An 11,592-nucleotide genomic window follows, 5' to 3' on the forward strand; every position below is an offset into this window, starting at 1 on the left:
TACTATTTAAACATGCTTTCTTTTTATTTTTTTCAGTCAACACAGTAACATGGAATCAGTAATAAATGTCAATGATATTTCTAAAAAAGTTGACTTTTTATTGAAAATAACATGATGATCAGGAAAAAAACCATCATTACCCTTATTATCCGTTCTAAAAATAGACATTCTAAAAATGTTTGTGCAAATCATTTAAAAAGTGAAGGGGAGTTCAATTTAGTCTTAGACAGAATTCTCTCAGAATGAATAGATTTGGCATCATTTTGCCAATACAGGAGTGGTTTCACCTAAGGCTACTCTGTGAGGAACACTGTTAGCTAAAATTATGAAAAATACAATCCTGTAATAATTAAAGTATGGGTAGATATGGCTCCCAAGCAAAACCAGGAAATACTGTAACATCATTCAGTCAGTGGTGTTATAAACTGTGTCATGGCCCATTTTGAGCAGAGTTTGTTTTAATAGAAGCATCCCCCCCAGACCACCATCCATTATGAAACAATAAACCCTCTTTGACACATTTCCAGTCTGGTTCTCAAACTGTGCAACATAAGTGTGCGCTCACTGATTATAATTGTTTTCCAATGGCAGGAAACTGTTGCATTATTGACAGCGGCTAGTGTTGAATAGAAGAACATGCTCTAAAACTCAAACTCACATTAATGCATTTTAAATTCATAATGAACAAAAATAATGTAAAAATCATAATACTTTAAAAATGATTTAGCTTAAATCTATTAGTGCATGGCTTAGCAGTACAGAATTACATTCTACAATCTCTTACTATTAAAACTGACATAATACCGATTTCAAAGATAAAGAAATTCCCCCCAAGACTCTAAAATCACTAGTCTAAAAATCACCCTGTAGCCCCTGTTTAATCTATCACACCTAAGGGAGGAGGTGCTAAGGCAATATGTGAAAGAGTATAACTCTTTTTAAGACAGAGTGCAAAATGCAGGACTACAGCGGATTCCCTTCCTCTGCACAGTGATTCTCGTGAGTATAATCGCCGACATAAAAACATTGGTCAACTAAAGTAGCAGGAAATGGAAAAACTGAAGCTCAAATTCCACAGGTTAAGCTGCAGTCGCACAGTTTGGCCAATTGTACCCTTTCTCAAGAAGGCTTATGCAAAGCCAGACACAGACTGAAGGCTCTTATGTAGTACTTTAGTGGTCTTTGTCCACAAATAAGGCTCTTTGCAGTAGTCGGCACTTTGTGCTTTGGACGTCATTCTTCATGGCCATTGTAAGCAGGCTGGTTTCTACTGCTTCAAGTGTCAGAGGTGATGTGATCTAAACCTGTCCCCTGGCCTCCTGAGTGTGTGGGAGCTTCTTGGAGAGGAAGGCATGAATGTGCGGCCATATCTTGTTGGTTTCAGTCCCAGTGAAAGTTTCCAACACTCCTTTACTCCTGTTAAATTAATTGCAAAGTATATATTATATTAATTATTTAAGCAACAAGCCACAGGAGACACATTAGTGATTTCACCACGGTTGAGGGGTGTTGTTATGGAGCATGAAACAGTCGTGAGTGGTTTGTTGCTTTCATAAAAGCAACAAGACACGATATGATAAAATATACCGATGTTCAATCTTTTTCATTAATAACAATCACAAGTATAAATTCTTCCTTGAGGAAATGTAGTCACTGACGTAGTAGGTTGTGGCTGCCAAGATAATTCCACAAGCAGCACCATTTTTTTAATTACTTGCTAAATTAATATAGAATTCAATAATGTTTGGTCATTTTGTAAAATTGGTTAAATCTGTGTTCAAACGTCAGTGTGGGCAATACGATGATCTTCATCATTATGGTGATATATTACACTGCATTACATCACATTATGCTGTTCTGACCGTACCAAAGATATCGTCAGTACTTAAAAAACACTCCCCAACGACAAAGAGAGCATAATTCTGCCTGTTTGATTTAATGTAGAGCAGTATGTGAAACACTGAAATGAAAATGATTGTACTGTGAAGGCAGAGATTGGCCGGGCTGCTAGCTGAGAGACTTTTTACCACAAAGGCAGAGTTTGGCTGGGCCATGGGCCAGGTGACTTTTCACCGCTAACATGGAGTTTGGCTGGGTCGGGGGCCGCTAGATTTTTCACCGCAAATGTGGCGTCTGTCGGGGCTTCAAACCAACAGTAAACAAAAAACAACAGCAAACAAAACACACACACACACACACACACACACACACACACACACACACACACACACAGTCCTAGCTGGCAAGAAGAAAACTCCACCGACCATGTGGCCCAGTCAGACTCCACCTTCACAGTGAAAAGTCTCCCAGGCTAAGGCCCAGTCAGACTCCTTAAGTCTGACCAATACTCTGACTCTGACCAATATTGTAATTGTGATTTAAATGCAACTTCTTCTATAAAGCAATATCCAGGCCTTATTTTTTTATTAAGAAGACCCTCACAGTCATTTTTGTTAGACTTAAGGATTGAACACTGAATGTCGTACGCCAGAATGCCAGACTGTCACAAGTTCAGTGTTCTTAGTATTTCTCCATTTACAACTTGTTAAAACAATACTGAATAATGTACAGTTTAAATTCCAGCTCTTTTGATATGAAAAATCCATGCTTTCAAACTGCGATTTTTATATAAAAACAATTAACCTTTCACCCCTAGTGAAAAGTCCGGAAAACGCCAGCTGGAGATCTGTGTGTATGTGTTTGCTGTTGATGTATGTATGTATGTATGTTTGTTATTATTCATAGTAATAGTAGTAGCAGTATCATATTACTATTAAATTCTTATAGTGGTTGGAATGCACCAACAATTTAGGAACCAAACTGTGATCTTCTGTCTGTATTCATCTAACCAAGATATAAATCACATTTTATAAACCTAAATTCCTATGCTTTACTGTACATACATTTGTTTGTATCAATCTAATGTCATATGATGTTTTACCAGCAAAAACAAACTTAGTGCCAAGATAAATGTTTTTTCAACCATTTTCCTGGCTGCCTAAGACTTTTGCACAGTACTGTAAATGGCCACAATTCATATTTAATTGAGGTGCACTAAATGCTGTGGTGTTTCATTTGAAGATCTGCTATAGGTTCTAAGACTGAACTCAAGTCATTTTTTACCTGTAATACTCTAGAACTGGTTGAGTCTGGTACTCGTAGGCCTTCAGCCTGCGGGTCACTGTTTCAGGTGTGTCATCATCCCTCTGGGTCAAAGGCTCTCCTGTGACATCATCAAGACCCTGCAGTGCACAAACAGAAACGCTGACAATGTTTCTTTAACACTTTGATCATTAGAGCTTAAGGCACTGGAAGCATAGCAAATCTATTAGTACTGCCAAGGTGAAGTTAATGATTACATGTCCTTCAGTCACTTTTTTGTGAGTGTTTTCCAACCCAAATTTGTAAGTGTTTTTAGCAGTAGTATTGTTAGTTACTACAGAGCATGAGCTGAATGATATACTATTTTTCTTTGCTCTAGTAACAGTCACATTTCAATGCACTACCACCGAGCATTTTAACAATCCTACACACCCTGACCCTTATCATTTCTTATCAGTACTCTCCACACCCTCACATAGCTTCAGTCCAAAATTAGCTGTCTAATTTGCAGGCTACTATAGACAGTCAGAATTTAGGTTGTGTAGGCTGATTTCAGCTCAAAATTAAGCTTTAACCACAGTATCCAGCAAAAAAAAACTATATGACTTATTCAAACTCAGCTACTCTTCCACTGCTTTTGAATGTGTGTGCTAAAGTACAAGTAGGCCTAACAGTGCTTCTACTCCAGCCCAGGTTTTTAACAGATGGTGAAACAAAGACTGCCTCCTGTGGAAAGCATGTATATCTGTAAACAAACAGAAAGGGAGAGCAGCGGTTTCTCAAAAGTTATAGCAGAAATGACCTTCGCATGAACTCTTCCACTGAGCTTTTTCTCCGCAATACAGAAACTGCACTCGTGACTGGAATGCACCGCAGTTTCACACCACAGTGGTTCCTGTACATCAGATGTAAACAACGGAAGTCCTGCAGTCTGAACAGTGGTTGTCTACAGCCTAGCAAGCTTTGAATAGCCCAGCTTCAAAATTCTGCTGTGTAGACATTTTGGTGCAATAAATGCGTACAGTGGACTTTAGAACAACAAGAGGGAAAATGAATGGTTTTACTGTAACGCGTGTGCAGTAGATTAAATACTGAATACAGTTGTTCAAAGGAGTGGTTCCCCCATGGAGCTGAGAGGCTAATATAACAGAAGTCTTTTTCTATTCATGTTTTAAGAATGTTCACCCACTTCCTTATTCACTGGCCTCTTGCATGCACAGCATATTTAAGATATACCCACAGATTTTCAATGATTGACAATGAGGGCCACTCTAAAAGCTTGCGTTTCGTATTTTATAGTGGATTTTATTGTATGTTTTGGATCATTTTAGATCCTCAGCCAGCTGCTTAGAGGAGAATGTGGTTGTTGAGTGTTAGCAAATGGTTTGAAGAGTGACAGGATTTACTGCACTCTGGAATCGTTATTAGCTGACTTCTTAACCTGCCTAACCAGTCCTTTAATTAATAATTAATTAATATAAGTAATGGGCTAATTTTGTTGAATTAAGAGTGTCCTAACATTTCCACAAGCAATGATTACCATTTTTTAAGTTAATTCATTTACATTTTTTTAAGTTAATTAAATATCTAGTATAAAAAATAACTATACATTAAGATTTGCAGATTTGTTCAAACATTTTTCTGCAGAGGTTGTGTTTTCTTCTTTTCACTTAAAAAAAAACAACAAATTCTGCAATTTGACCAGTGGTGTCCAAAGCTTTGCATACAGCTGTAAATTCTGGGTAAGGGGAAAGTTGTACATTTTATTTCTGATGAGCCATTGATTTAAAAAGTCTTTGCTGAACCATAGCAGCAGTTTCTTTAGCGAGTAGTGCTGTGAATGAAAACAAGCAATCCAAGCAGATGTTTAACCCCGGAATCTTGGCTTTTAGTTTTGTGAGGTTTCATATTTCTTAACCGCCTCCTTTTCCAAGAACAGACGGCATCAGCAAGGAAACAAGCACACCAAAATAAGTGAGCATTCAGTAGAATATCATTGCCTGTACCCACATTGAAAAAAATTCAGAATACAAAAATGCTCTGTATTCATTCCTTGATATGTTTTTAAAAGGCAGAGTTCAGATACAGTCACTTTACATGTATTATAGGACACTCTTTAAAATATCTCACCAAATTAAATTCAAAAACACACAATTCTGGGCAAAAGTCAGACCCTTGATTTATTAAATGTTCAGTCAAAAAGGCCATTAGGCACAGAGCCCAGACTCAACATCATTGAATGTCTTACTGAACTTTTAGGTGTGGAAAAAATGTCTCTGCAGATTTCTTTGAAAAACTATAAGAAAGTCTCCCAAAAGGAATGAAAGCTGTTATAAAGGTAAAGAGTGAACACACTAAATAATGAATGTTAAAATTATATTTAGTTGCTGAGACTGTGTAATTTTGTTCCACACCCCTCCTGGGGAGACGGGACTTGGACTCTCCCTGGCTCCGCCCACTCTTCGCCCCTCCCACACACGTGCAGCTCCTTTTGGACTCATTAAGACTGCTTTATATACCCCTTTGTTTCCACCATGTGCTTGCAAAGTCTCTGTGTTCTTTTCTTGTGGTGCTTTTCACTGGTTTTGTCTGATTATGGTCCTGCCTGCTTGGCCTGTATGTTGACCCCTGTCTGCTACATCAGTGAGTACCAGAATGCCCTTAATAAAGTCACTTCACACTTGCAACCTGCCTCAGCCCGTATGTTACAAATTTTATGTTAAATATTTGTTTTTGTTTTTTGCCTGACACTGAAAAGTAAATAACTTGTACTTAATGGCTGTTTTAACTAGAAATTGAATACATTGTGGGTGGTCTCTGACTTGTACAGTAATGTACAACATGAAGTGATAGTGGAGCAGTATAAAGACAACTGGTTTAAACAACCTGAGTAGTCTTTCGCATGTTTCCAGTCTATGCATCTCTGGAATTCTAGATAAATTCTATTAATAGTAAATAACAAATTCACCATCCAAAGCAAATGCTAACCAGTAATACCAGTATTGATGGATGCTAATACAATGGCTGCCCCTGTTTTTTACCATGCATTCTCAATGTTGGCTGAAAAAGTTTCTCTACTTTACTGATGATTTTTTTTTTCAAAATACATTACTGCGTACATTTAGGGCAGCATATTCATTATTCAGCCATCAGGACGTTTTCAAAGTATTTCAACCAACCCTGTGTTTACCACTCTGCTTAGCCATATATATCCATGTCTCTCAAGGTGGCCAAGAACGGCTCTGGTTTCTCCTATTTACTCAATAGAACCCTTGGGCAAGCCAAGGCCTCAGAATGACCCACTTTTAACTGCATGGACCAGACCAAAGGTCTCTCTGCTGTAAACTCCTCAGCAAACAAAAGTACTGATCTTATCTGTCTTTTATCCCTAATCTGTCATTTAGCCCAGTCTGAGGAAGAACCGTGTCCTATTTCAACTTAATGACCTCATTAGCTGTTTGTGTCTTCCTCCCAGCACTGTGAGTCTTTCCAAATAGAACTGATGATGCTGTCTTGGTGCTTTTGGGCTTTTATGCTCATTATAAAAGAGTGAGAATTAGAACTGGAACTGCAAGGCTAATGAAGCTAACAAGTAAGAAAAGCTCACAGCCACCAATGAGCATAATGCAAAATGCATGCCTAAAACATCACACACTTGCCTCAAACAAAGTATTCTCCTGCTTATGTGGTTCTGTATGACATACTTCTCTAGAGAAGTGGGCAAAGTTCTGATACATAGCTAAAATGGAGAAGCAGCAGCCATCTTGAAGCCTAAATTTACTATTGTGACAATTAGGACTAGGCCTTCAGTTCAAGCCAAAGATGCTAGCACCCCTATGGGATTCTAGTAGTATGTTAGCACTAAGCTAATGACGATTCACATGGACCGTTTGGTTGTTCTAGATTAAACACCTGCATTTGAATTGAGTGAAAGACATGTTTTTCAATGTTTTATGTGACGCTTGTAACAGACATGAATGTATATTTTACCTGGTAGTAGTTTTACAGTAACTCAGTAAAGTGTGCTGGCACAGAGCTGCCGCCACAGTTTACCATTCCTAACATCTGACTGGCTGAAACGTCAGACTGCTTTTCCTATTCAGGGGCGTATCTAAGACTTTCAGAAGGCTTAGACTAACATTTTCTCACAAAACTGGTCCCACTCATTGCAAATCAAAACCTGGTTGCTTGATTTCTGTCACTTCCTAGCCACTAGTATGTTAGTGGCTAATAGGCCTTTAGTCCAGGTCTGACCAATGAAAGAGCTGGCTTAGCTGTATCTGTCTAGACGCCATGAAGAAAAAACATTCTGACTGGACAAGTTTCCGTTGGAAGTTGTTTCCAACCAAAGCTTATTAATGAAATGAGAGTATTACTACAATACTTTTAAAGTTAAATACAGGTTTCCCCTCTGATACTTTTAGTATTTGTACAGTCTGAACACACTACATGCTGGATCAAAACCCTGTTGATAATGCATACTCACTGGTATCTTGGGTGGGTTGAAGTCTACGTTGTAGACACGACCGCTGGGCATGTGCACCCAGCGTGAAGTCAGGCGCTCCTTAATGGTCTGGAAAGGCACATCCAGGTTGATGACCGTGTCCACAGTGCACATGCTGTCCAAACTCTCTGCCTGTGCTACAGTCCGAGGGAAACCTGCCAAGAGTGTCGCAGAGAGAAAGCAAGTGAACAGGAGGGTCTCTCATGGTTACGTTGCCCCCTCTGCTTCCAACACAAACAAGTCTGGCGAGCACTCAGACTGAGCCGTTATAGAGGACAATATCTCCACTGTGGCATTCACTCTTTCACTATTCAGAGGTTCCTTCCTTTATATTACTTTCACAAAACACCACTATAATGGTGTATCAATGTGTATATATATAAAAAGATTTCAGTATCTGCTTGTAAAACTGCAGAACAGATTTAAAAATAAGTAAATCAACAACAAATATTACTTTTTTATTCTTATGGTTACAGTTATGGTTGTATAATTAATTAATTAAATGGTTAAATTGGTTAATTAATTATCAATAATTATTATTAACGATTTGAATCTACATATAAAAATACTGTTGTGTAATAATAATAATAATATTGTGTTGTCTTCATGCATATTCATATTCTTAATACTACTAATAACACACACAAAAACATTTTCTAAGCTTTCTTACGTTTATCCTTCTGGGTCGCGGGTACTAATAACACATTGAATAATAATTATAATAATAATAATAATAGTAGTAATAATAATAATTGTTTTAGTATTATTGTGTGTTTATTCTACACTTTTTACATTTCAAAAGGAACTCAATTCAAAATTATGCAGAAGCATGTTCAAGACACAGTAATGATCATGTTTTGCTGTTGAGGTTTAAACAGCAATCTCACAGCCTAGATGTAATCCTGCTTATGCACTGAGCCTTAGTTCTTTATTCTCTGAGGTGACCCACTAAAAATAGTCCAAAAATCTTCTGTAGCTTTAATACATTGCAGGAGGATTAAGCATTTCAGCTGCAGTTCACTGCTTGCCAGCAGTGTTAATTTCTGAGCCTAATAAATAAAGGACAGTGTCAGTGTAAATGCCTGGGAGTGCAACGTTTGTATGCTGAGGGCTTTATGAGTGTGTTTTACCATCTAAGAGCCAGCTGCTCTGATCCATGTCTTTAAGGTGGGACAGCATGAGGCGAGAGATGACATCATCAGGGATCAGCTGACCCTGGTCTATGCATGACTTCACCAGAAGACCCAATTCTGCACAAACCAGAAGAAAAATGATCATCAGCACAATAAATGGAAACACATGGCTCTGACAGAACGATGGCTTAAGTATGTGTGCTGTTAATGACAACTATGCAAGCAAATCTTATGCTTCTTATGCTTTTAAAATATAGTGTTCCAAATGAGCACATCAAAGTGGCAGTCGATCAGTTAGCACTGACCCCATGTGAAACCTGCCTATAAAGTAGCTCATAGTAGTCATATGCAAAATGATGTCATTGTCTAGATTGCCCAATATAACACCTAATGTAACAATGTGACACATAATAATACCCCCAGAGGTCACTGAATTCAGACATTATTGCAAAACCTATGAGAGTTGGGTTATTTGAGACTGTGCATTATTTGTGCATTTGCGTTAAAGCAGGGTTGGGGAACTCCAGTCCTGGAGGGCTGGATTCCTGCACGATTTGGTGAAATTCCTACTCAGACACACCTGATTCAACTCATCAACTAATAAGCAGGTTTAGTTTGTATGCAAAAAAAAGGAAATCACCCAATTGTGCTGGACTCTGGCCCTCAGTTCCCCACCCCTGGGTTAAAGAGCCGTTTGTCCAGTATGAGATTAAAGTGGATTTATTATTTAACAAAGCGTTGAGCTGTGTCTGCAAAACAGGAAAATCCTGGAAATGCACTGGATTCTTAGATTAAGCTCCATTAATATTACCATTATCAGTCAGGCACTCTGTCGCTTTGCTTCGGGTTTAAACAAAATGTACTCTTGATTTTATACATACACACATAATTATATATATATATATATATATATAATATAATATATATAATATATATATATATATATATATATTATTTTCTTTTCCCCAAGAGTTCTTCAAGGGTGTTCTTGTGACCTCTGGTCAGTGCAGTGTTTGGGTAAATGTACTCCAGATTTTTTCTTAGCGCATGGCACGCTTCACAAGCCTCCAAGGACATCAGGGTCCTTTCACAGGTGATTTGTGCTTTAGGGAAGTACTACCATGTCCTAGCACGTGCTATTTAACAGAAAATCCCATCAACTATGATCAAACATTAGTAGTTTTCCTTTGTTTCCTTTGTTAAAAGTCACTGTATGTCACTGTTAATCATCTAATCTTAGAGTCTACACAACATCTTCAATCACAGCTATCAGTCAGAAGGTCAACCTGTTTTAAACACAAGGGGTACAGGGGTGCAATCCAAAATAAGCCATGAGTTTTTATATGTAATGTCAATTTTTTTTTTATGTAACAGTAAATCTAGAAAATACATTTTCTTTAGGGACTATTTTGTCTCACAACACTCTGCATGTACCTCTCCATTGTGAATGTATTTTATGTTTTAGGACAAAACTTTAATGTAAAGCAACGTCTCGGGCGCCAAGTTGTGTATAACCGTTTCACGTAATCAGGTCTTTCGGTCAGGGAGCCTTTAGTGGCATTAAACCCTTCAGATGTCTGGTTCCTATCACCACCACTGTGAACAATTCTGACTTAGAAAAAGCATTTCACATCAAACCGTTTTGAATAACTTTAAATCTGACATAATAACTGTAGTATGCCTTTTTAGCCTAAATCAAAATGCACTGTTGGATTGGATGTTATATATTTCGCCAGCAAGTGAAGCTGTGCCTGTAAAACGGAGTGCAAACCTGCTACATCTACTGCTATTAGACCTGGACAAAGGTTTTTAACATCTCACCAATTTCAGATGATCAGGTCATCAGGGGCATTAAGCTGGAACTAAATAGATTTAGTGTTGAAACTAAGTTGATGGTGGTTGATCAAGTGGAGAAAAGGGTTTCAAGATCCATAAGAATAATAAAAGGTCAAAGGTCACTGATCTGTGGCTAATCAGGCGAGGTGGACAAGAAAGAAACTCCAGCTCGCTGGCCAGCGCTGCTGATGAGACGTGGTGGGTGGACTAGGAGGAGTTTAGGGGGAGGGAGCAGATTACAACAGCAGGACACTCCTACCTACTTAATGACCAATTCAAGCAATGATTTGCAGCCTAAGTTATGACTAACAGCTTTACAGTCGGCTAAAGTGCAGAGTAACTGTCCCTTACATGAATTCTGTAACCTATGCATGCAGCTTTTCCACCTTTTATGCTCCTGGGTGGAGTACATCGAGGAGGACTACAACCGACCCCCCCCCAACATAAACACACACACCAACCCCCCAAAGTAGGAGGAAAAACGAGGCAGCAGTCACGTTCTTATTCGAATTTTCCAGTTCCACCTTAAATGGTGCAGCATTCTGGCAGCTGCTGCACCATTTAAGGTGGAACGGAAAAAAATCGAGGGAGAAGCGGGCGGATAGGAAGCTGACTTGCGTGCTGCTGCTAAACTACATGCCCTGATAAAGAAGACGTTTCCTCTCTAACACACAGACTGTGTCAGAGCTCGTCTTGTCCATCTTACCCGTCTTCGCATTGATGTTGGTTCTCAGGATGTCCCCGCTGGACAGATGCTTGAGTCCAAAACTTTGCACTATCCTGCTCGACACCGTCCCTTTCCCTGAGCCCGGAGGACCCATGATAACTGCACGGAAAATTCTTTCCAAGACCATCTTGCAAGCCCTGTCTGCACGAAAACACGTCTCACAGCCGGACGATAACAACGTCAAAATCCAAACGCAGACGCAGTCGAGCAGCCCTAGTTTAGCGGTGTCCAGAGTTGTGTGGCCATCTCTGGTCAGACGGAGGAACCGACGAAGAGCTTCAGCCTGCAGG

General features: G+C 38.9%; 1 protein-coding gene across 1 annotated transcript; it reads right to left on the bottom strand.

Moving 5' to 3' along the window:
* ak3 (adenylate kinase 3) lies at positions 1 to 11,592 on the bottom strand. Its single transcript, XM_036595840.1, has 5 exons — positions 11,282 to 11,592; positions 8,737 to 8,856; positions 7,589 to 7,761; positions 3,124 to 3,242; positions 1 to 1,416 (listed from the first exon to the last, which is right to left on the bottom strand). Exons 1-5 carry the CDS (start codon positions 11,427 to 11,429, stop codon positions 1,299 to 1,301), a joined length of 678 nt encoding a protein of 225 aa, XP_036451733.1. The 5' UTR covers positions 11,430 to 11,592; the 3' UTR covers positions 1 to 1,298.

This window comes from Colossoma macropomum, unplaced genomic scaffold (assembly GCF_904425465.1).
Source record: "Colossoma macropomum unplaced genomic scaffold, Colossoma_macropomum, whole genome shotgun sequence".
NCBI lineage: Eukaryota > Metazoa > Chordata > Actinopteri > Characiformes > Serrasalmidae > Colossoma > Colossoma macropomum.